This window comes from Panthera pardus, unplaced genomic scaffold (genome assembly GCF_024362965.1).
Source record: "Panthera pardus isolate Hobbes unplaced genomic scaffold, ASM2436296v1 HiC_scaffold_3, whole genome shotgun sequence".
Taxonomy (NCBI): Eukaryota; Metazoa; Chordata; class Mammalia; order Carnivora; family Felidae; genus Panthera; species Panthera pardus.
This window is the reverse complement of record NW_026526876.1, coordinates 2,508,810-2,534,788: the sequence shown is the minus strand read 5'-3', so window position 1 is coordinate 2,534,788 and position 25,979 is coordinate 2,508,810. Positions and strand designations below refer to the sequence as shown.

The 25,979-nt window shown below is 52.3% G+C and overlaps 1 protein-coding gene across 1 annotated transcript; it reads left to right on the top strand.

Moving 5' to 3' along the window:
* Nucleotides 1-16,555: 16,555 nt before the first annotated feature.
* ALDH3A1 (aldehyde dehydrogenase 3 family member A1) lies at nt 16,556-25,383 on the top strand. Its single transcript, XM_019413332.2, has 11 exons — nt 16,556-16,662; nt 18,974-19,140; nt 20,553-20,784; nt 21,267-21,352; nt 21,571-21,779; nt 22,362-22,479; nt 23,195-23,336; nt 23,936-24,102; nt 24,396-24,495; nt 24,936-25,066; nt 25,169-25,383. The coding sequence occupies exons 2-11, from the start codon at nt 18,979-18,981 to the stop codon at nt 25,181-25,183; spliced, it is 1,362 nt and encodes a 453-aa protein (XP_019268877.2). The 5' UTR covers nt 16,556-16,662; nt 18,974-18,978; the 3' UTR covers nt 25,184-25,383.
* Nucleotides 25,384-25,979: the final 596 nt, after the last annotated feature.

Sequence of the window (25,979 nt, the reverse complement as noted above, 5' to 3'; positions counted from 1 at the left end):
GCTCGAACTCACGAACCGTGGGATCATGACCTGAGCTGAAGTCAGATGCTCAACCGACTGAGCCACCCAGGCGCCCCTGAACATCTACCCTTTTAAAAAAAATTTTTTAATGTTTATTTATTTTTGAGAAAGAGGGGGGGGGGGAGAGAGAGGGAGGGAGAGAATGAGTGGGGGAGAGGCAGAGAGAGAGGGAGACAGAGAGTCCAAAGCAGGCTCCAGGCTCCAAGCTGTCAGCACAGAGCCCGACGTGGGTCTCGAACCCACGGACTGTGAGATCATGACCTAAGCTGAAGTCACACGCTTAACCGAGTCACCCAGGCGCCCCTACGTTTGTCTTCTTTACGGCAGTGAAAATACTCTGTATGATACGACAGTAGTGAATCCCTGTCGTAATTTGTCCAAACCCGTAGAATGTACAACACCAAGAGTGAGCTGTAATATAAACTATGGGCCTTGGGTGATGGTGATGTGCCCATGTAGGCTCATCAGTTGTAGCAAATGTCCCACGCTGCTGGGGGACATTGATAGTTGGGGAGGCTATGCGTGGGGGTGGGGGTTGGGAGTAAATGGGAAACTTCTGTACCTTCCCTTCAATTTTGCTGTGTCTAAAATGGCTCTAAAAACCGGTCTTAATTTTACAAATGAAACGTAAGCCACCTGCGTGGCTCAGTCGGTTGAACATCCGACTCTTGATTCTGGCTCAGGTGGTGATCTCGCGGTCTTGAGATCGAGCCCTGGGCTGGGCTCTGCCCTGGGTGGGGAGCCTGCTTAAGATCCTCTCTCTCCCTCTCCCTCTCTCTCTCTCTCTTTGCCCCTCCCCTGCTCGTGCTCTGTCTCTCTGTCTCTGTCTCTGTCTCTCCAAAATGAATAAACGTTAAAAAAAAAAAATGTAGGAAAAGAAAAAATTTTAAAGAAATTAAATACATTGAAAGCCAGCTGTGCCCTTTATGTATGCTTCTCCCCCTCCCCCTCCCCCCCCCCCAGATGTCTTCACTGTCCTGATTTGGCTTTATCATCCTCCACACACGCCTTTGGGCAAGTGCAGCGTTAGCCACGCAAGGCTGGGGCTGGTTTGCACCGGATGTGTGCTGGGACCACTTCATCTGACCTTGGCACATCTCTCCGTCTTGGGTTTTCTGTGTTTTCTTGTGGCTCTGGTTGTCCATTCAGCCCCCGGGAACCTCCGCCCTTGTCACCCCAGCTACTTTGGTCTGCCTTCCCTGCTGGGTGGGAGCTCTGTGACGGCAAGGGCCCTCTCTGCCTCTTACTATTTTTTTTACCACTATGGCTCCTGGACCTGGCACCCCGGGGGAGCCCACTAAATGGTGTGGGTGGTTTGTTGCATGACTGGGTCCCTATGAGTGGGTTTAAAAACATTTTTTTTTATTGCGGTTAAATATACATGACACAAAGGTTGCCATCTTCACCGTTAAAAAACATTTTATTTTATTTTATTTTATTTTATTTTATTTTATTTTTGGAGAGAAAGAGAGAGCAGCGGAGGGGCAGAGAGAGAGAGGGAGAACGAGAATCCCAGGCAGGTTCCACACCACCAACGTGGAGCCCAATGTGGGGCTCGAACTCACGAACCGTGAGATCATGGCCTGAGCCGAAATCAAGAGTCGGATGCTTAACCGACTGAGCCACCCAGGGGCCCTCATCCTCACCATTTTTAAGCATACACTTCAACAGTATTAAGTGCATTCACATTGTTATGTAACCAACCCGGCATCTACCCACAACACCCCTTCTAGCTTCCCAGATGGAAACTGTCCCCATTGAACACTCTCCCCCTTCCACCCCTGCCCCCGGCAACACCATGCTACCCCCTGTCTCCGTGAATCTGACCACTGTAGGTCCCTCATGGAAGCCGAATCATAGTATGTGTCCCGCGGCTGGCTGATCTCACCCAGCACAATGTGCTCAAGGTTCATCCGCGTTGTCCGTGCGTATCCACGCGTGTGGCAGATTTCCTTCCTTTTTAAGGCTTGAGAACACTCCATTGTTTGTGCATCGTGCAGATGGTTCGACGAGGACCGCGCGCTGGGTAGGTGTCTCGTGGTCCCGAGAGCAGCTGCCTGCCCTCCCCGGTGCAGGTGGAAATGGTGTGAGCTCCAGGGTGGGAGTCATCTGTGGGACTCACCAGCCCTCCAAGCCCCACCAAAGACCCCAGGGCTGCAGTGTCCCATTCCCGTGGGTTCTGACCCTGTGTCCCCACGGAGACCTCGCGGCCGGGGTGAGGGGGCAGAACTGGCTCCAATGTCTCCTCCAGCATCTCTCTGCCACGTAATACAGAAAACTGGAAATTGGAGCATCTGTAAGAGTCGGGGAGTCGTGAGCCTAAAGGGAAGGGACTGTGGCCTTTTTCCTTCCTCCCCACCATCCCCGCATCCCCAGGCCAACCAAGCGGGGCTTCAAGAGAGTCATTGATAGAGACCGGGGTGCCTGGAAAGAAGGGGGCCGGCAAATCCTCGCCCCTTGGGACATATCCTCATGCAGGAGACTTGCTGAGCTCCCCTCTGTGTCATCCGAGCTGGCTGAGCGAGAAAAAAAGGACCAGAGCGAAGTCAGGGCAAAGGTGGGGTGGCGTGAACACGTGTGTGTTTCCTCTGAGCTAACTGCTTGCCGGGTTAACCATCTTGCGGGTGCCAGGGGAGCTGCTAGCTGGGTGAGGGGACCCCTGTGGGAAGCGATGTGGAGGGTGGGGAGGGGCAGGAGCTATGAGGGGCAGGAAAAATCTCTCCCTTTCCTGGGAACTATGCAGTGGGCAAGTGCCACAGGGGCTCTCGCGAGTCAGTGTGGATTATCTGCCCACGGAGGGAGGGCGTCAGGAACACCAGCTGAGTAGAAAGACTTCGCTCCGAGTCCATTTTTCCCCTGCCAGCCCCAGCTCCCAGGGGCAAAGGGACTCAGGAGACATGGGTTGGGAGGGAGAGCGAGACCCCCACTCCTTCCTCGGGGCCAGACCTGAGCCAGGAGGGAGAGTATTCACGGGGATCAAAGTGTTAAATTAGTCTGGACTGAGCTTCTGCTACCGGAAATTAACCAGGAAGCGAAGGGAGCTGCTTGGAATGTTTGAAGGGATGTATAATAAAGATCTGACAGAGCACAGTCAGAGGCACTGACTGAAAACAAATTCAAAAAACCATTTTGTATTCCTGTCTCACTTGGTCCCAACACTAGTCTAAAATTAAAAGTACAAAACTCTCCAAAGGGTACAGATGTTGGGGAGGCAGAAAGTAAGATCAACCTAAATGTCACAACCAAGGCCTGGGGGTCCAGGGAGAGGGGGTAGGAAGGGAAAGGATCTAGAGATTCTGTCTTGGGACAGGAGAAGGACAGAGCGGCTTAGAGGGGAGAACAGTTGGAATTTTGCTTTCAAATAATTGTAGAAAAATATGCATCTGTTAGGAGAGCAGGGAAGAAGGAAGGGGACCGTCAGTGCTGTGGGAAGCTTATAAATTAACAAGGAGAAAGGGAAGGAATAGTAACCATCTGAGAGGAGAGAACAATGTAAATAGTAAACGTAAAGGAAGTGGAAAGAATAATATCAAGGATTTCGGTCATTACACTACGTCAGAATGGTACCTAAAACAAACCCTAGCTAGACGTTATTTATAAGAAATGCACGCAAAACAGCAGGATAAATAAAGGCTGGAAATAATGAGGTGCAGAGAGACACAAATAAAAGTAAGGCCGGACCAGTAATATAAACATCAGATAAGGTGGACACTAAGGTGAAGACCTATGAAGATGAAAAGCAAAAGTTATAAAGACCAAAGTGTCACAAACCCATAGGAACTAAGCAACATGTGTTTAAACACACAAAGCCAAAGTACCAGTCCTTGAACAGCAGTGCGTTTACAGTGAGAGATTTCAATACACATCTCTCAGAATTAGGCTCAGTAAATAAAAAAGGAATGATATGCAGGAGTGGTCAATAAATCTGATTTAATAGGTGAGGATTCTTACCTCTATGAAGAGAAAACATACTTCCTATTCATGTGTCCCTGTAACTGCTGCAGAAATGATCTATTTGACCACAAAGAAAACCTGAACCAGTGCAGAAAAGCCAAGAAAAAGGCCACATTTTTATCCTAATCTGGTGAAGTCAGATCAGTAAATAATAAAGAGGTGATGACTACACTATTAACTACTTTGATATGAGGAAACACACTTCTAGATAATACTTAAAGAGGACACACTTCTAGATAATACTTAAAGAGGACATCAAGAAGGAAATTGAATTAAAAACTACTGGAAAGCATTGGAAATAAGGATGCTTCATTCCCAAACCTCTGGGACACAGCAAAACCACATTCAGTGGAAAATCAAACTTAAATGTCTTTAGTCTTAAAACAGGAAGACAAAAATAAGGACCTACTTGCTCAGTCTAAGTACCAAAAGAAATCAGGAAGTTGGAATTGGTAAAGACACAAAGACAAATTAGTGAATTAGAACAGCAGATCTGTACTGACATTCATATTTCTATTAGGGAGAGTAAGCGTGTGTTAATTGGTTTTTGCAAGCCCCAATGCACAGAAAAAGCCAAGCTCACCATGACTTGCATTTTCCTTGGTGAAGGAAAAATGAAATAGAAATGTACAAGGTTAAGCATGAGAAAGGAGACATAAGCACAGATTCAGGAGAGAGTAAAAGAATTTTAAGGAAACATATTCAACACGATGGCAACAGGTTTGAAAACCTGGAGGAAGTGGATGGTGCAGAAAGGTATGAACCCCTTGGGGTGCCTGGGTGGCTCAGTCGGTTGAGCGTCAGACTTCAGCTCGGGTCATGATCTCACAGTTTGTGAGTTCGATCCCCGCTCTCTCGAACACTCTGTCCCCTCCCTCTCTGCAGCTCCCCTGCTTGCTCTCAAAAATAAATAAAACATTAAAAAAAAAAAAGAAGGGTATGAACCTTGGTGGGGGCGGGGCACTGAAGTCAGATGCCCTGGGTGACACCTAGATCTGTCACTTACTAGCTGTGGGACCTTATAATAGTTCCTACTTCCTAGGTGGCTGGGAGGATTAATGGGCTAATACATGGAAAGTGCATCTGGTAAGGACTCCGTAAGTGCTGTTGTTACCGCTGGTGGTGTTTTTGTTAAATGGTGACGGCACACAGGCTCTCCAGTTGAAAGAAAATAAACGCGGATTTCCATCTTCAAATGTAGAATAAATCCTTGATGGGCTCGGAGTAGAGAATAAAATAATCAAACTCTTACAAGAACATCTAGGGAGTTAGATGAACAACCTAGGATTGGAGAGGAGCCTCCTCACCCAGGCTAATATGGAAATGTTCTAGTTGGCCATATAAAAACTTTTGGATAGCAAAAGGTACCCTGACTGCAGTCCACAGACAAATGACAGATTGAGGGAAATACTTGTAACTCAGATGGCTATGATACGCAGAGCGCTTAAACACTGACAGGGAAAACACAAAACAGGGCAGAAGAAATGGGCCAAGGGAGGGCAGGACCCGGGGCGTGAGCACGGATTGCCAGTGCATGTGTGGGAACCGCCCCAGCTCACCTGCAGGCAGGAAACACGGACCCGGGGAGCATAGAGAAAGCACTTTGCACCCATCAGGCTGACCCGCTCTGACAGCTTTGCTGGCCCAGAACGGGGCTGCCTTTGTGAGAGGCCATCTGGCAACACCTATGGACTTGAAAAATGCAAATATTCCTGGGCATCTATTACAAAGAAACGAAAACACCAGTGTCCACAAACTGGAAGCAAAGTGGTTTCCCATCCACAGGGAACATTGTGGCCACATGCATATTAAGCATTATGAAAATGACTATCAACCAGCCACAGGAATGGACAGAATGGGGTCCCGAGGTCCCAGCTGCCATGGAGGGATGTGTCCACAAACCACTGAGTGGCAACGGAAGATGCGGAAATGTGTGTTTGATCAGAACCCCCCCTTTTTTTTTTTGAAGCAATAGCGACTCCCCGTGAGTCATGCCCATTTACATGGACATCCTGTGTTACATAAGCGTTGAGAAAAGCACAGGGCTGGTCACGGGGTGCTGATATCGAGGGGGACGCAAGCCCAGGAGGTGTGAAAGAAAAAGACTACCCTAAAAAATATAGTCTCATCTCCTTTATGCGTGTTTGTGGAATTACTGTGTGCGATTCCTGGGCAGAAATAAAAGGGAAAGTTTCTTGACAGTTTTCCAGGGAACATTGCACTTCGTGTGTGATGGGGATGCACTCGGTCTGTTTGCTAATTACGGGGTGTGGCTCCCCAGCCCGGAGGGGCAGGAGCTCTGAGGCCCCAGCGCCCTGGAGAGCCCCCCACCCCCACCCCGCGTGTGCAGGTGTCTCCCTTCCAGGAGGAGGGCGGTGGCTCCGAGGCGGGCTGTGCCCAGGTCTCCATGACTTGGCACTTTTGCACTTGGGGGTCCCGTGGGAGCCGCCCCCTCCAGCAGCGCGCCCCCTGCCTGCTGCGCCACCAGGGCTGCTCTGCGGCCCTGGCTCGGCCAGGCTTCCTGGGTGCTCCCTGGGTGCTCCCTGAGAGCCCTCACAGCCGGAAGGCGAGGATCAGGGTGACAGGAGGGGGGCCCTACGGTGCCCTCGTGGGTTCCTTCTTGCTCCCACCGACTCCCTGCAAACCGGCAGCTTCTCCCACCCAAGGCACGGGGATGAGCGGCAGATAGAGACATGAAGAGGGACCCGGAGACCTTCCCTACATATTCCCAGGAGGTGCACCTGCAGCTGTGGGGAGCACTGGGCTGGGCACTTCTCTCATTCCCCCCAACGGGGAGAGTCTGTAAACAGTAGCTGCCTGAGAAAAACCAGTGTCCTCTTGTGGCTCACCATCGGGCATTTAAGACTGGTTGGCCAGAAACAGGGGGCCTGGCGAGTGCAGGGATTGGAGGGGAGCCAGGAAAGGGGACCCCTGGGTCAGAAATGATGTGCAGCTGGGGGGAAGCCTGGCCCACCCCATCCCTCATCATCCTGGCTCCAGCCAAGCCCCGGCAGTCAGCCCTCTAGGTCAGCAAGTGTCGCTCTTGGTGCCTCATCCTCAAGTTTACCCTCCTGCCCTGCCAGCTGGAGGGGTGCTACAGCTGGATCTCAGTGCGGGGGGGTGGGGGGGTGACCTTCATGGACACCAGGAGGGTATCCACAGGGCAGTGGGGAGAGCTCACTGCAGGAATTGAGAGGGAAGGCTTGTGTATGGGTGGCAAGGCAGAGGAACGGAGCCCGCCCTGAGGCTGAAGGGTCTATACCAAGGTGCCCAGAGGCAAAGACCTAGCGATATACAGTTGATCCTTGGACATCGGTGGTGGAAGGCGTGGGTGGTTGGTGGTGAGGGGCACCATCCACCCCCAACCCCTGCAGTGGAAAATCCCTGTATAACTTATGACTCCACAAATAACCTAACTAACAGCCTGCTGTTGCCCGGAAGCCTTACCGATAACCTAAACGATCAGTTAATACGTATATTGTATGTTATATATAGTACATATTGTATTCTTATGATAAAGTAAGCCAGAGAAAAGAAAATGTATTAAGAAAATCATAAGGGAGAAAAAATCATTCACAGTACTGTAATTTTTTTAATGTTTATTTATTTATTTTTGAGAGGTTATGCGAGCAGGGAAGGGGCAGAGAGAGAGAGGGACAATCCCGAGTAGGCTCTGTACTCAGCACAGAGCCCGATGTGGGGCTTGACCTCAGGAACTGTGAGATCATGACCTGAGCTGAAATTAAGAGACGCTTAACCGACGGAGCCACACAGGTGCCCCGCGAGTTTTCAATTTACAGAAGATGTTAGTTCTAGAGAGTTCCCGTATAGTCTGCACTCGGACCCCCTGTTGTTAATGTTTCACTAGTGGATTCTATTGTCACAAGTAATGAACCAATGTTGGTGCATTCCTATTAACTGAACTCCATGCTTGATTTGGATTTCTTCGGGGAAGACCACAGAGGTGAAGGGGCCATTTTCTTTCTTTCTCTCTCTCTTTTTCTTTCTTTCTTTCTTTCTTTCTTTCTTTCTTTCTTTCTTTCTTCCTCCTTCCTTCCTTCCTTCCTTCTTCCTTCCTTCCTTCCTTCCTTCCTTCTTCTTCTTCTTTCTTTCTTTCTTTCTTTCTTTCTTTCTTTCTTTCACCTTCCTTCCTTCCTTCCTCCTTTATTTCTTCCTTCCCTCCTTCCTTCCTTCCTTCCTTCCTTCTTCCTTCCTTCCTTCCTCTTTCTTTCTTCCTTCCTTCCTTCCTTCCTTCTTCCTTCTTTCTTTCTTTCTTTCTTTCTTTCTTTCCTTCTTTCTTTCTTTCTTTCTTTCATTCATTCTTTCTTTCTTTTTAATATTTATTTATTTTGGGGAGAGCACAAGCATGGGAGAGGCAGAGAGACGGGGACAGAGGACCCGAAGTGGGCCCTGCGCTGACAGGCTGACAGCCGAGAGCCTGATGTGGGGCTCAAACTCACAAACTGCAAGATCATGACCTGACCGAAGTCAGATGCTCAACTGGCTGAGCCATCCAGGCGCCCCAAGAAGTGCTCTTTTTCATCACGCCATATCCAGGCAACATGCTGCCATCATGACTCATCGCTGATGATGTTGACCTTGACCCCCTGGTGAGGTGGTGTTCACTGGGTTTCTCCATGTAGAGCCAACTCTCCTGACCTGTCCACATTGTCCTCTTTGGAAGGAAGTCACTACACGTCCTACACTTAGGGAAAGGGGATTATGTACCACCTGCTTCAGAGGGCATTACCTATATACATTATTTTGAATACTTCTATAAAGGAGATTCCAAAAGGGTTTTCTTTCTTTTTTCTTTTTTTGCCCTTTATTTTATTTATTTATTTTTATGTTTGTTAGTTTATTTATTTATTTATTTATTTATTTATTTTAATATGAAATTTATTGTCAAATTGGTTTCCATACAACACCCAGTGCTCATCCCAACAGGTGCCCTCCTCAATACCCATCATCCACCCTCCCCTCCCTCCCACCCCCCATCAACCCTCAGTTTGTTCTCAGTTTTTAAGAGTCTCTTATGGTTTGGCTCCCTCCCCCTCTAACTTTTTTTTTTCCTTCCCCTCCCCCATGGTCTTCTGTTAAGCTTCTCAGGATCCATATAAGAGTGAAAACATACGGTATCTGTCTTTCTCTGTATGGCTTATTTCACTTAGCATCACACTCTCCAGTTCCATCCACGTTGCTACAAAGGGCCATATTTCATTCTTTCTCATTGCCACATAGTACTCCATTGTGTATATAAACCACAATTTCTTTATCCATTCATCAGTTGATGGACATTTAGGCTCTTTCCATAATTTGGCTATTGTTGAGAGTGCTGCTGTAAACATTGGGGTACAAGTGCCCCTTTGCATCAGCATTCCTGTATCCCTTGGGTAAATTCCTAGCAGTGCTGTTGCTGGGTCATAGGGTAGATCTATTTTTAATTTTTTGAGGAACCTCCACACTGTTTTCCAGAGTGGATTTTCAATTCATCTTCCTATTTCTTAGAGTGAAGATAATGAATGTAATACAAATACTTGAATAGCTTTATTGAGACATAATTCAACATCATATTTTTCACCCATTTAACTGTACCATTCAATGTTTTTCAGTTTTTTTGTGCACCCATCATCATTATCTAATCATAAACATTTTTGGTTCCCTTGAAAAAAATTCTCATCTGCCGCCCCCTTCTCCAATCCCCTTCCTCAGCCCTAGGCTGCCCCTTGGTCTACTTTTTTGGCTATAAATTTGTCTTTCCTGGATGTGTCATATGAATGGAATCTTACAGTATGTAGTCTCGTGGGACTGGCTTTTTTCACTTAGCATATCGTTTACAAGACACATCCACGATTAGCATATCGTTTACAAGACACATCCACAATCGTAAGATGCATCAGAACTTCATTGCTTCTTATGGCTGAACATTATTCCATTGTACAGATAGACCACGTCTGTTTATCACTGATCACTGATGGGCATTTGGGTTGTTTCTCTTTTTTCGCTCTTATGAATAATGCCGCTGTAAACATTCTCGTAGAAGTTCCCCTGTGGATGTATGTTTTCATTTCTCTTGGGTATACACCTGGGAGTAGAATTGCAGGATCCTATGGAAATTCTATGCTTTCCTCTTTGAGCAACTTCCAGACCGTTTTCCAAGCGGCTACGCTCCCTTCCAGTCCCACCAGCAAGGTAGGAGCGTTCCTGTTTCTCCGTATTCCCATCGACATTTGTTACTGTCTTTGTTGAGGGTGTAGACTGTAGTGAGTCAACACTTCCATACAACACCCAGTGCTCATCCCAAGTGCGCGCCTTAACCCCCATCTTCTATTTCACCCATCCCTGCCCCCCACCCCGCTCAGCTCCCCTCTGGTGACCATCGGTTTTTTATAGTTAAGAGTCTGTTTCTTGGTTTACCTCTCTCTCTCTCTTTTTCCTCCCTTTGCTCACTTGTGTTGTTTCTTAAATTCCACATATAAGTGAAATCACGGTGTTGGTCTTTCTCTGACTGACTTACTTCACTTAGCCTAATGCACTCTAGCTCCATCCACGTTGTTGCAAATGGCAAGATTGTATTCTTTTTGATGGTTGGGTAATACTCCATCTTCTTTTTGATGGTTGGGTAATACTCCATCCTGTATATACACCACATCTGTATCCATTCATCAGCCGATGGACACCTGGGCTACATCCATAGTTTGGCAGCTGTGGATAATGCTGCTATAGATATCAGGGTGCACGTATCCCTTTGAAATAGTATTTTTGTATCCTTTGGGTAAATACCTAGTAGTGGAAGTGCTGGGTTGTAGGGTAGTTCGAGTTTTAACTTTTTGAGGAATTTCCATACTGTTTTCCCAAGTGGCCCTGCATCACTTTGTTATTTTCTGTCTTTGAGAAAGAAAGATAGCCATCCTAGCAGGTTTAAAGTGGTATTTCATTGTAGTTTTATTTGTATTTCCTTAATGACTAATAATGACAAGCATCTTTTCATGGATTAACTCGTTCTTCGTATACTGTTTTTGGAGAAATGTTTGTTCAAATCTTTTGCCCATATTTTTTTGAGTTTATTTGTTTATTTTGAGAGAGACAGCGTAAGTAGGAGAGGGGCAGAGAGAGAGAGGGAGGGAGAGAATCCCCAGCAGGCTCCACACTGTCAGCACAGAGCCCGATGCGGGGCTCAAACTTACGAAACCGCGAAATCACGACCTGAGCCAAAACCAAGAGTCGGATGCTTAACCAAATGAGCCACCCAGGTGCCCCTCCTTTGCCCATTTTAAAATTGGTTTGGGGCTCCTGGGTGGCTCAGTCGGTTGAGCGTCCGACTTCGGCTCAGGTCATGATTTCACAGTCTGTGAGTTCAAGCCCTGCATCGGGCTCTGTGCTGATGGCTCAGAGCCTGGAGCCTGCTTCCGATTCTGTGTCTCTCTCTCTCTCTCTGCCCCTTCCCTGCTCATGCTCTGTCTCTCTCTGTCACAAAATAAATAAAAACATTAAGAAAAAAAATTTTTTTTTAAATTGGTTTGTCTTTTTATTATTGAGTTATAATAGTTCTTTATATATTCTGACATAAATCCCTTTACCAGATATATGATTTTCAATTATATTCTCTTATTCTGTGGGTTTTCTCTTCAGTTTTTTTGATGGTATACCTTATAACACAGAAGTTTTTAATTTTGATGTGATCCGGTTATCTATTTTTTCTTTGATCATTTGTGCTTTTGGTGATGTATCTAAGAAATCATGGCCTAACCCAAGAACGTGAAGCTTTGCTCCTATATTTTCTTGTAGAAGTTTTCTATTTTTATGCCTCATGTTTAGGTCAATGAACCATTCGGAGTTCATTTTTGTATATGATGTGAGGTAAGGGTTCAATTTCATTCTTTTGCATGGGGATGTCCAGTCATCCCAGCCCCATTTGTTAGAAAGACCCTTCTTTCTCATCAAATTGTCTTGGCACCTGCGTCAAAAAGCAACTGACCATAACTGTAAGGGTTTATTTCTGGACTCCTGGTTCTATTGCATAGATCTATATGTCTATGCACTTTGGTACCTGCCAAGCATGAGTTCAAGCCCTGGTTCTGCCCCCTATGAGCTGTGACAGCCTGGACAAGGTTTTTGGCTTTTTTTTTCTAACACTTTATTTTATTTTTTGAGAGACAGAGTATGAGCAGGGGAGGGCCAGAGAGAGAGGGAGACACAGAATCCAAAGCAGGCTCCGGGCTCTGAGCTGTCAGCACAGAGTCCGACACCGGGCTCAAACCCACGAATGTGAGATCATGACCTGAACTGAAGTTGGATGCTCAACCCACTGAGCCACCCAGGTGTCCCCGGAGGAGAGTTCTTATGAGCCTTTGTTCCCCCTTCTATAAAATGGGGATAATAACACCTTTCTTGTCGAATTATGATTAAAGGTATCATGAGCTCAGTCCATGGCATACACTAAGTGCTCAATAAATGGTGGCCATGGTGATCATAAGCAGCCTCAGGGCTGACATGACACTGGCCATTGTCTAATAATTTCATGTTTACCACTGAAACAGTTTATTTGCCCCTTAGAACAATTTCCCTTTTTTTTAGTTTATTTATTGTGAGAGAGAAAGAGGAGGGGGAGGGGCAGAGAGAGAGGGAGACACAGAATCCGAAGCAGGCTTCAGGCTCTGAGCTGTCAGCACAGACCCTGACACAGGGCTTGAACTTGGGAACAGCGGGGTCATGACCTGAGTCAAAGTCAGATGCGTAACCGAATGAGCCACCCAGGCGCCCCTTCCCACCTGTTCTTAAAAAGAAAGTGGGTTTTCCCTCCCAGAAGCTATTCTAACCTAATTGCTCCTTGAAAGTTAAGCAATGTAACTTTTAAGCTGGTTTTCTCATTCATCCAAAAATGTTTTGCCAGCTTTAGGAGGGTTTGTTGAAAATCACCTTGTAAAGGAGTGATAATTTCTCTCAATCTTTGCTTAGATCCTGCCCAGCCCCACCTGCTGATTTGGGATGGTTTGGTATATTGACCTGTTTCCATTATTTTCTAGGTCTTCCTATATGCCATTCACTGTGGATATGATATTGAAAAATAGTTGAAACCACTGCTTTCATGGAAATTTGAGTCTGTAGGGGGACAAGGAACAAAGAAAAATAATCTGCAAATAATCACAGGAACAAATATATGATTGCAAGTTGTGGCAGGTTCCTGGGAGTAAGGAAGGTATTATTGGGGGGTAGGGGTGGGTCAGAGAAGCTGAGGTCTGAACAGGAACAAGAGTTACCCTGGTGCAGAGTGGAAGGGGGAGTGTTCCAGGGAGAGAGACTATCATGTGCAAAGGCCCTGAGGCAGCAAATTGCGTGGCCCATTCAGGAACTGCCCATGGACTGGAATTCAGTGAAAATGTTGGAAACCGGTACAAAATGAGGCTGGTGAGGCATCCAGGAGTCAGACTGTGCAGGTCTCAAAGGCCAGGGAAGGTTTTTTTTTTCCCTAAGAGTAGTAGAAAGCCATTGAAGGATGTCAATGGGGGGAAAATATGCTCAAGTCTTCATTGCCCAAGGGCCCTTTTGTCGATATTTGGAGAAGGGACCACAGAGAGGTGATCAGGGACTCAGTAAAACAAACAGGTGGCAGTAGCTCCAGAGAGAGAGAGAGAGAGATTGAGAGAGAGAGACAGAGAGAGAGAGAGAGAGAGAGAGTGTGTGTGTGTGTGTGTGTGTGTGTGTGTGACAATCTGGGCAAGTATGAGGCATTGGGATGGACCATCAGGGCAAAGATTAAAACCTTTAACCCTTAAAAACTAAAAACCATGCATCTGCAACATTGTGACAACCCAAGCTTATGCCGGAACTGAAACTCTTCACTAACAAAAATCTAGAGATTTTGTCTTCCATGGATTTAAACAAGTTTCAAGGCTCCAGGACGAGGGCTGCTTTATATCTATCTATCTATCTATCTATCTATCTATAACTTATTTATTTATTTATTTAGAGAGAGAGCACGAGCAGGGGAGGGGCAGAGAGAGAGGGAGAGAGAATCCCAAGCAGGCTCCACACTGTCAGCACAGAGCCGGACGCAGGGCTGGAACTCATGAACCATGAGATCAGGACCTGAGCCGAAATCGAGAGTCTGAGCCACCCAGGCGCCCCAAGAGCTGCTACTTCCGACAAAAGCAACAGCTTCCAGCATTTACACGAAACTTTCCGTGTGCCAGGCCCCGTTCCCGTCGTGCCACACAGTCATGGTTGTCTGCACTCGCTTTTTCCAGTCGCTTCCATGACTCTCCTCAGGGAGGTCAATTTCATGCTAAGAGATGAAGGAGGAAATGAGATGGATGAAGGCGGCTTAGGGGCAACGAAAGCCGCAGAAGAGCCTCACGGAAGGCGGGTGGAGCCAAGGACCAGGAAGGGGGCGACCCGGGGGTGGGAGGGTACTGGTGTCTCTGTTTCTTTTCCCCGCACCCGTTTGCAGATGAGGAAACTGAGGCCCAGAGACATTGAATCACTTGTCTAAGGACATGCCGCTGGTGGTCAGCAATCCGGTGAACAGTGGAGCTGAAAAGCAGAGCTCGCCAGGGTGGGGGCCAGGGCGGTCAGGGAACTGGCGAGTGGACAAGCGGGCTGTCCCTCCGGGGAGCTGCTGTCATGATGAATCACCTCCAGCAGTCTTGGGCCTCGAAGCCTGCCCTCCACTCAGTATCCAGTTCCCGGGAGAGGCTGGGGGGACCCACGCTCCCCCTGGCGAGGCTGCAGCAGAGGGAGAAGGTGTCACCTGTAAAGATGATCTGGCATCACCGCTGGAAAAGCAAGGGGAGGGTTCCGGGTCGGCACAAGAGGCCTGATGTGCCCCCCCCGGCCCTCCCCATCTCGGAGCACGCCCAACTTCTGCCCACCACCCAATGCAGGCTCCCCAGGCACCTGATCCGACTGGTGTTTCCTCCTGCCATTCTGGAAGGTTTCCCATTCTGTCAGTCTAGTTCGGGGTCTTGGAATTCCTTGCCTGTGTCCCTCCCGCACACTGCGGCCTTCGGTCCGGACCTCATCGAGACTGTGCCCTATCCAGACGGATTCTCGGAAAACAAGGTCTGATTTTGATAAGCTGTGATGAGCTCCTTCGTGCCCACCGAACCCACAGCCTTCCCACAGCCCACAGGCCTCCACGAGTCCCCTGCCCCTGGAGCCCCGTCCATCCCCTCACCTCCTGGGGCAGCACCATACACATCACCACTGCTTATTATTAGCTGCAGGGGATGCATGACCTTGTTGACTGCCTCTGTGCCTTCGCTTTGGCTGTTCCACGCCCTTTTGCTGTTCCTTGCTTGAATAGCCCTCATTCAGCACAGATGCCATTTCCCTCCTGCGGCAGCTTCGTCCGAGTCACGGTCAATGTCTTGTGCATCCAGTTGCTACAGTTGCCATACGGTTTTGAAATTTCCTGTTTTGCCCCATCATTCGGCAGGTATCTCTTGACCACCTACTGGGTGCCAGACATCATTCTAAGGTGCGAGGATGACGGCAGGGAGCAAACCAAATTCCAGCCGGAGGGCGGCAGGTAGCAAACGAAATAAGCGACAAATGAGTAGCATGTCCGTGGGCAATAAACGCCCGGGAGAAAAATGAAATGGAGGAAGAAGACAGAAAGTGATAGGCTGGGCTGGTTACCGTTTTCCATGACACTTGAGCGGAGCTGTGTGTGGATGTCAAGGGAAGGGCCTCCTAGAGAGGGACGGGAGAGGAGCAGGACACCCTCAGGCCACCGTGGAGACCTCGTGTTTTCCTCTGAGCGAAAGGGGAAGCCGGGGCACCCGAATGCTGGCTGGAAAGGGGCCTGCAGGTGGGGAAGTTTGGCAGGAAGTGTGGTAGGGAGAGACCAAGAGTCTGCAGCAGCGGGAGAGGTAAGAGACGCGACAGTAGGTGACATCCACCTGATAAAGGTGCCCCTTTAGGTGGCACAGAGGACATGCCCAGCAAACGTCTGGCAAATGGCCGAGGGAGGGGCTTCTAGATTCCTTCCTTCGCAAGCGTCTCTGGTTTCCTGGGCGACCACATGGTCATGATGGGTTCTTGGCATAAACTCTGCTCTTCAACAGGAGGGCAGATGCGCGCATCAGTGGGGCCTCACGGAGAAAGTCCCCAGCCTGCGGTTCCTCGGGTGGGACACCTCTACCTCGAAGGGGCCCTGACACCTGTGCGCATGGGCGGAGAGGTGAGGGGGACAAGAACGTGCCCATGCACTGGTGCGTGTGGGGGTGGCTGCGTGCACGCACACTCACCATGACTCGTAGCTCACCCTCTGCTGACCTTACATAACAGGGCAATTGGGACAATAGCCTCTGGCAAGTGAATTTCGGAAATCTGGAAGAGGTACATGCCAGGCTGAATCAATCAGGGCCCCCTTGCCCAGGGCAAACACAGAGGCTCCTTTTGAAGCTTGGATGTGCGCCCCACCCAAGCCTTCACAGACGCATTCTTGCATTTCAGAACAGAAAAAAAATAAACAACCCAAGGCCTAATCCCCAAAGCTGGGGCTCATAGGAAGGAGAGGTCCGTTAGCTACAACCCCTATTTGAATACTGTTTTGTTCTTGTTACACAAACTTCCTGGGCAGGGACTCCCAGACCACGTGGGCTGGAAGAAGGGTCCTTAAAAGTGTCCCCTCTAGGCTGCTCATTCCAGAAGCTCAAGGCGCTGGGAAAGGCTGTGTCAAAGGTAATCTTCTCCCCTCCCTTCCTCCCACCCCGTGCTTTTTTTTTTTTTTTCCCCCCTAGGTGAGAACACCTAGTGTCTTTCGGCCTCACTTTGCTCGGCTGTTAAATGGACTCCTAACAGTTCCTTCTTCCCCGGGGCGCTGCTGTGGAGTTTTTGTGAGGATCGAAAGGGAGGACTGAGGGGGAGCCATCCTCGGGGACGTCTGGGGGCAAAGGCGGCACAGGTGAGACGGTGGCAAGCGGAGATGTGGGAAGGCAGCTGGTCCCGGGAAAGGAGCTCCAGCTGCTTCCGGCTGTGCCAGGTGCAATGTTAGACGCCCTCCAGCTCCGTGAATCGCTAATAACTGAGAGGCAGCGTCATTATTAACGCTGTGCAGAGGGGGCTCCTTCCCAGAGACCACATGGTTCTGAGTGCTGGACCAAGTGCCCACCCCGTCTCACTCACCCACTCCGCCCTGGACCGCCCGGCCTTGGGGGCCGCTGGCCAGAGGCTGATGCTCTGGTTTGACTACCTGAGGCTGGGGAGGGAAGCAGGACCTTCCTGCGAGGCTGTGTGGCTGGGGTCGTGGTCAGCAGGAGCGCCCTGGATGCCAGCAGGGGCCCCTCCTCTCTGTGCAGAAGGCCTGGGGTGGGGCTCAGCACCGTGGAGAGGGGAGGCAGTGGGAGATCCCAGAAACCACCTGCTGGAATTCAAGCAGGATTACACGCACACACACAGAGCTATTTCCACTTTGCCAAAAAAAAAAATTATATATACCATATATGCATATATTTACATGCATATATGTATATATGTCAAACATATGCATATATAATATATACGGCATATATATATACTTTTTTTTTTTGCAAAGTAGAAATAGTCTTATCGTGGTTTTCTTCCTGTTATTAGCAGTTATGCGGTGTCTGAAAGAGGTGGGGTGTCTCCGGGAAGACGGAAAGAAATTGCTGAGGGAGAAGGGAGAAGGGAGGCTTTTCTCTGTGCCCTTTTTGTATCTTTTACTTCTTCCACCACGAGCATGTGTTACCTAGTCAAAAAGTTACAAAGCATTTTTAAAAAATGCAAGCTCATTGCCAAAGAAGTCAAACACCACGGAAGATGGAAGCGAAGGTCACCGCTGATGTCACCCCCGTCTGTGGTGGCCATGTTGGGAGCCACCCTTCTAGTCTTTTCTTGCGTGTTCAAGAGCACGCACACACACGCACACACACGCACACGTGCATACCTAGTGTTCCTGCTGCCCTGCTCCCGGTTTTCTTTGTCATGCCTCGTGCCTGGGATACATCCGGCACAGGCAGCCAGTGCCCTTATGAAGGTGCAGAAACATCCATTTTGCCTCCCTCCTAAATCCTGCACAAGGGGCCATCACCCAGGTGCTGTATGTCTCGTTTCAGTCGCTGATGGACGTTTCGGATGTTTCCAGTATTTCTCCGTTATATAAAGACTTGATGACCTTTCTCATTCATGCTTAGGAACGCTGTCATTTCCATAGGCTCCTGAATGTGGACCTACACTCTCAAAGGGAAATAACGTTTTAAAGGCTTTTGCTTAGATGCAGCCGAACGGCCCCCAGAAGAACCAGCCCAGTGTGCCAGGACGGTTTCTCGCCCTGGTAGCAGGGATCCCCTCCACACGTCCGTGTGCAACTCGGAGGCCCTGGGAGACGGGAGACTTCTGCTGGCGTGTGCCCTGTGTCTCACAGGTGTTGCGGGCACGCACTGGTTTAAAGGCCAAGGCTGGTTCCACCCGCAAAGCAGCTAATGCTTTTGCGAACAGAAAGGTGGTGCTGGTATGCTGATGCTGGGCTTTCTTTAATCAGCTCGGGCGTGGAATCCCAACCAGGGCCAGCCAATCTAATCCGGAGTGTGGCCTGGCTGGGTGTGCGGACCTCTTGGAGTGTGCGGGGCGGGGGGGGGAGGGGGGGGGAGTGTCTCCGGCTCTGCAAGCGGGTAGCGGTGGGGGCGGGGCTTGAGAGATGCTAGGAAGGGCCTCCCCCACCTCTGCACTCGCCTCCCTCCGCACACTGCCAGGATCTCACCGTGAGCAGTTAGGGCCGCATGCCATTGCTTCCTGGCCCTCCGTGCAGATGCTTTGTGATCAGTTCAGGGGCCAGGGGGCCCAGACGGCTGGGCTAGGGAGCTGAGAAGGCAAAAGAATGCCGTTTCCCCAGCTCTCCTGGGGGATCGTTCTCTTCTTACAAAAGAAACGCGGCGGAGGGGCAATGAGGATGCTGCCTCTGCAGCCCCCAGGTCCTGGTGATGAGGGAGGCGGCCGTCCTCCTCCCCGGCTCCAAGATGCTCTCTGTCCCCAGGCACCATGAGCAAAATCGGCGAAGTCGTGCAGCGGGCCAGGGCCGCCTTCAACTTGGGCAAGACGCGCCCGCTGCAGTTCCGGATCCAGCAGCTGGAGGCGCTGCGGCGCATGATCAAGGAGCACGAGAAGGACATCGCGGGCGCGCTGACAGCGGACCTCCACAGGGTGCGCCAGAGCGTGAGACCCCCCCCTTTGTAGCCCTGTCCTGGGGACACGACACCCCGAACGTCGGGTCTCCTCATTCTCCCAGCCCTCAGCCCCACGCAGGGCCACCTGGGTTCCCCTAACCAGAGAGCATCCCAGCTTGGCGTCCCAGAGGGCCCTCCCTCCCCGTCCATCCCTCACCCTGAGCGAAATCAGACACCTCCAAATTCTCAACCCCTTCGCCTTGCTGCCCCCAAGTCGCCTGGCCCTGCCTCCACCCGTTCCATTTTTGCCTTGGAGGAGAGCAGAGCGACGCTCGAGCTCATGCCCCTCCTGTTTCAGAGTCCTTTGCGGCTGTATTTTTTTTTTTTTTAACTTCTTTTTCTTTAAGTTTATTTATTTATTTATTTATTTTGAGAGAGACAGAGAGAGCAAGCAGGGGAGGGGCAGAGAGAGAAAGGGACAGAAGATCCGAAGCGGGCTTTGTGGTGACAGCAGAGAGCCGGATGCGGGGCTCGAACTCACAAACCCTGAGATCATGACTTGAGCTGAAATCAAGAGTCCCAGGCTTCACGGACTGAGCCACCAGGGTGCCCCGCTGCTGTATTTTTTAAATCTCTGGTTCCTCATCTGAAAACAAAAGCTTCACGACTTCTGCGTTGCTTCTCACAGCCAGAGTTCATGGAAGTGTTGTATTTTCCTGCTGTCTGCTCCTCCTTTCCCCTCACCCCTGCAGCATGGCTTCCTCCCCACCCACTCCAGGAGGATCCCTTGAAGGCTTGGCCTGCTCCCTCCCTCCCCTGCTGAGAGGTTCTCCTGGATTTTTTCCTCTCTTTGGCAGCCTTTAACCTATACCCATTTCTTCAAGGTGGCCTTCTTAGGGCTCGTCCTGAGTTCAAGTCTCATTTTAATCTATAAGCATTCCTGGACCCTCCTCAGCTCGCTTCCCCCCCCCCCCCCCATTAATGACCTTCAAATCACCCAGGTCTGAGGTCCTTTTAGGCACCATGAATTTGGCATGTGCAAACTGCCCGGGGCCCTCCACACTGTCAGAAAGGGGCCCTTGCAGACCCACCACCCCAGCGGCAAATCCTCAGCTCTGCCCGCAGCCCCACTGTGCCTTCGGTGGCCCGGACCCCTGGCCTGGGGAGCGCACAGTAAACAGCCCCATCACCCTGGCAGCTGAACATGCCAGGCTGTGTCCAACGTGCCCACCCAGCATGTGAAGTACTAAAAATGCTCCCATTTTCGAGATCTGGAGACTGAGGTTAGGACAGGGTGGGCAGCTGGTTCAGGGTCACACGTCTAGGGCCCAGTGAGCCAGGACCACGGGCAGCCCCGGTGACTCCCTGAGCAGAGGCCTGGCTGCACGGCCCTGGATCTCTGACCGGGGAGCTCACACGGAGCACCCCCCCCGCCCCTCGCCACCGCAGAACGAGTGGAACGCCTACTATGAGGAGGTGGTGTATGTCCTGGAAGAGATCGAACACGTGATCAAGAAGCTCCCCGAGTGGGCTGCGGACGAGCCCGCGGAGAAGACTCCGCAGACCCAGCAGGATGAGTGTTACATCCACTCGGAGCCCCTGGGCGTGGTCCTCATCATCGGCACCTGGAACTGTCCCTTCACTGTCACGGTCCAGCCCATGGTGGGCGCCATCGCTGCAGGTACTCGGGCTCTGTCTCGGGAGGGCGTCAGGAGGGATCACTGCCCCAGCCCAGTGGAGCCAGAGATGGGGTGGGGCTCAGGGAGTGGTTTGATGGGTCTGAATTTCCCCAGAGGCTTCAGGGAGCAAACTCTTTAGCCGGCCCCCCTGGTGCCCGAAGCCCGGCCTGGCTCAGAAGTGACCGCGGCCCGCCCCTTTCTGCCCCCCGTGTATGCGGGGCCGGGTGGCTCTCAGCTTAGATGCATCTGGGCTCACCAGTCCCACCAGTTGGGACCAGCTCTGCTCTCCCATCAGGGCCCAGGCCCTTCCCTCCCTTCTCTTCCCCCTCCTCCCGCATCTGAACAACCGCAGAGGGCGGGTGGTGCAGCTTCTGTGGGCGCCTGCCCTCCGCTCTTCTGTCCGTTCCGCCAAGGACGCAGAGAACGGAGGGGCTCCCGGCGTGGTCACTGGGAGGGCAGGGCCCTGACTCTGCGTGCTCTGCAGGGAACGCGGTGGTCATCAAGCCCTCGGAGCTGAGTGAGAATATGGCGAACCTGCTGGCCACCGTCATCCCTCAGTACCTGGACAGGGTGAGGTGCTCCCCAGGTCTTTGGGGGTTGGGAAATAGTGAATTTTTGCAGCAAGGGGCTAAGCCTTGGGTTGGGGCCAATGACAGCCGGCCTCTCCCATTGAGGTGAATGGAGTCCCGGGGTCAGGAGAGGGGGTCTGTTTGGTGATGGCCGGGTGGGCGGGGCGAGGAGGAAGTGCTGTGGTCTTTTCTGAGCCCCGCCTTCTCCTTGCACGGAAGGATCTGTACCCGGTGATCAATGGGGGCATCTCTGAGACCACAGAGGTCCTCAAGGAGAGATTTGACCACATCCTATACACCGGGAACACCGCTGTGGGCAAGATCATCATGATGGCCGCAGCCAAGCACCTGACCCCCGTCACCCTGGAGCTAGGGGGCAAGAACCCTTGCTACGTGGACAAGGACTGTGATCTGGATGTCGCCTGCAGGTGAGTGGCCATTCTGGCTGCCCTCCAGCTCACGCAGACCACAGTTCTGCCGTGAGGGACACAGACATCGTCCCTGCCCTCACGGTGTCTGCGGTCTTGGGTGGGAGCTGGGGGTGGGGGTGGGGTACCATACCCACAAAAGAGGTGCAAGGCAGTCTGGGAAGGCTTCCAGCAAGAAAGAGGCCGAGCCAGAATCCTTTCACATCCCACGTGCGTGGCCTTCCAGGGTGTGGGGACCCCGAGCAGAGATAACACCTGGCCATGCAGGGCTCAAGGGCATGGACAGAGAGGCACCAAGGTTGCCCACCCCAGACGTCTCCCAGAAACCCCCCACCAGTCATTGATGAGGTTAGCACGTGTGATGCCATCGGCCCCTGTAAACACGTTCAGGGACATGCGTCTGCTCAGTCCAGTGTCTAGAAACCAGTGGGACCTTAGGGAGCCTCTGGCTTCTGGGTACCTGAGAGCTCTCCCCCAGTGCTCAGCCCCTCCTACCTTGACCCTGAGATAATGGAGTAAGATGTTTGTCCGAGGGAGCCTCCCATGCCTCGCGGGATGCAACCTAATCTGGAATTTTCACAGACGCATCGCCTGGGGGAAATTCATGAACAGTGGCCAGACCTGTGTGGCCCCGGACTACATCCTCTGTGACCCCTCCATCCAGAACCAAATTGTGGAGAAGCTCAAAAAGTCCCTGAAAGTGAGTGTTGGTCCCTGGGGCTGAGTGAGAAGCTGCAAGGCAGTGAGGTGGGTCTAGACTTTAGAACACACTGGATTTTTTTTTTTTTTTTCCTGGTCATCAAAATAATCCACACTCACTGTAAATAATTTGGAAAAGGTTATAAAAGGGGGCGCCTGGGTGGCTCAGTCGGTTAAGCGTCCACCTTCGGCTCAGGTCACGATCTTGAGGTTCGTGGGTTCAAGGCCCGCGTCAGGCTCTGCGCTGACAGCTCGGAGCCTGGAGCCTGCTTGGGATTCTGTGTCTCCCTCTCCGTCTGCCCCTCCCATGCTCACGTTCTGTGTGTCTCTCTCTGAAAAAGAAACATTAAAAGAAAGTTTTCAGAAAAGGTTATAAAGGAATAAAACGTAAAGAAACAGAAGCTCCAGCTAGAAACCCACTGCCTCGACAATCACTGCTGCCTTCCTCGTACGTCCCACACTCTTCCTTTCCGTGAAGACACACATTCGATCTTCTGACAACGTCCACACAACTGTGCACAGATTTCTTTCAAATAATGCTGTCTCGCAGCTGTTCATACGCCGTGAAAGTTTGGAGCACTGCAGGTGTCATGACAGCTCAGCAGTCCTGGGCTAGATGGTGCCCCTGGGTGCTCCCAGGCCAAGGTCGCCCCTCAGCCAATGGCCATGATGAGGGTCCACGTCCTCACCTGAAACCTGTCACCTCTTGTCCGCAGGAGTTCTACGGGGAGGATGCCAAGAAGTCCCGTGACTACGGAAGGATCATTAACTCCCGGCACTTCCAGAGGGTGATGGGCCTGATGGAGGGTCAGAAAGTCGCCTACGGAGGCACTGGGGACGCGGCCACCCGATACATCGGTGTGTGTGCTTGCCCTTGGTGTGTGTGTGCATGCCCGCTGCCAGGGTCCCCGCAGGTGGACAGCTATCCCTGAGGAGCAGACGCGATCCAGTGGGCCTGGCGGGGGAGGGGGTCAGGGGGATGCTCCGGGGGTCTCGGCAGGCAGGGACTGGGCACGACTCCCGGGAAGCCTCTCCCCAGCCCAGAAGCCCTCTGCCCACCAGGCCCAGGCGGCATCAGCAGGGGGTCTGAACGGCAAGGCCCCAAGAGTAACGAGTGCCCAGCTGGAGGGGCCCCCCCCAGTGCCCAGGCTTGAAGGTCACCCGATGCGACCCCACTCGGCCCCCAGCTTGTCGGAGACTGAAGGGCTCTGGCAGGGGCTCAGGTGGCCAGCGGGGCACAGTGCCCGCCCGCTCCAGATGTGGACCCTGGGTTTCCCCACGTGTAGGTTAATCCACAGTTCTCTCCTTGGTCTGCTGTGATGGAGCCCAGGCGGGGGGCGGGGGGGGGCTCACCCGCGCCCCACCCGAATCCTGTACAGGAATTGAAGGAAGAAGCTAGGTGCCTGGGCTTGCAGAGGCCTCTGCACCCGCTGACTCTCGCTTGTTTCCCGTCCCAGCCCCCACCATCCTCACAGACGTGGACCCCCAGTCCCAGGTGATGCAGGAGGAGATCTTTGGGCCCGTGATGCCCATTGTGTGTGTGCGCAGCCTGGAGGAGGCCATCCAGTTCATCAACCAACGGGAGAAGCCCCTGGCCCTCTATGTGTTCTCTCTAAATGACAAGGTAGGCCTGGGGTGCCCTCCTCCCAGGGTCCTGGGGGGGGGGTCCCGACACAGCACTCGCATGAACAGGATCCAGGGGTCCACGGGCCCAGGTTCAAATCCCAGCGTCACTGCTTACCGCTGTGTGATCTTGGGCAAGTCACTTAACCTTTGGGAGCCTCTTTGTCCTCCGCTCTGAAACCAGTCCATCGACTTGACCCCCAAGGCTCTGGGATGTGCCCAGACAGAGTGGGGAGGGGCCTGGGGGGTCGGGGAAGGAGACTGAGGCGGGGGTGGGGCCGGCTGCTGTTGCAGGTGATTAAGAAGATGATTTCGGAGACCTCGAGCGGTGGCGTGACGGCCAACGACGTCGTTGTCCACAACTCTGTGCACTCCCTGCCTTACGGGGGTGTGGGTGAGTCTGGGGCTGAGCTCGCTGCCTGCCTGCCCCCTCCAGGTGTCCCCCCTCCACAGCCCTGGGTTGGGAGTTCAGGAGGGACCAGAGCAGCCCTGGGCCTCAGACCCCCACTAACCTCTCCTGTGTGGGCCTCTGGCTCCGGCCGGCACATCCATCAGCCATGTTCGACCTTGAGACCCTAGAGGGTCCTAAGGGTCACCTGGTACACCACCAGTCCTGCTTCAGGGAGGCCCTGAGAGAGGGGACATGGCCCGGAGATCCCACAGCTGAAACAACTCTTCTGAGCACCTTCTGTTGTCCCCAGCGTGGACGTGTCCCTTAGGGCATCCGCCAGGGATCGGCCACCCCTGGGAGGCTCAGAGAAAGGGCATGTGAGGCTTGTCGGCAGGGTCTGGGGGTCTCGAGCCACCGGGGGCTGAGCCAGCTCCTCCCCGCAGGGAACAGCGGCATGGGGTCCTACCACGGCAAGAAGAGCTTTGAGACCTTTTCCCACCGACGCTCTTGCCTGGTGCGGCCTCTGCTGAACGATGAGTCCCTCAAAGCCAGATACCCCCCAAGCCTGGCCAAGGTGAGAGGTGGGGGCGGAGATCGTCGGGGAGACTCGGCTGCTGGGAGCCCCTGGGCCCGCGCAGGACACGGGCCTCACTGCCCCCTTGTGTCCTCTTCGCAGATGACCCGTCACTGAAGTGCTGCTCCTGGCTGGCCTCGCCGCGCCGCACCCCTGCCCCTCTGTCCAGCCCTGGGAGAACTGCTCCCGGAGCCCCCCTCTTGCTCCCCTGAGGATCACTGCATGCCCCCACTCCCATCTGGGCCCCGGGCCTCACTTCCCCAAGTCCCCGCCCCCTCGCTGGACACGTAGAGACCAATAAAAGTTCCCCAGCCGGACCAAGGAGTGTGTGCGCCTCCTTCCTTCGCAGCCCCCGCATCCTCCCCGGTCCCGTGCCCCTGCCCCAGCCAGTTCTCATCCCGACTTGCACTGAAGGCCTCCCCAAAGTCCCGCGTTGGCCCCCAGAGCCCCGAGGCAGGAGCCACTGGTGTCCTGGAGCCATTTATCCTGCATCTCGACTTTGGGAGTGAGCTCCGTTTCTGGTGTATCCAGCGAAGGGGTGACTGAGGGGGCTGTCTTGATGGCAAGTGGCTCGGAAACTGGAGGCCAAAGTGCTCCTCTCACATTGGGTTTGGCACCCAGGGCAGGGGTCCCTTGGTGAGACCATGCAGGGGTCAACACGAAACCCTTGGGTGATTTCCGAGCGCAGCTCCTGGGCGGAAGCCCCCTACCCCTGTCCCCCCCGCCCCCCCCCCCCCCGCCAGGACCCACAGTGCCTGACAGTTCTTGGTCAGGGAGCGCCTGGGCCCGGGGGTCTGGCCTCGGAGGCCTGAAGAGCTGGGACAGGGTCCGGGGAGGATGGTCTGAAGCAAGAGCCAAGAATCAGCCCAACCTGGCCAGCAGGTGGACAGGGGTAGGTGGGGAAGAAACCTGC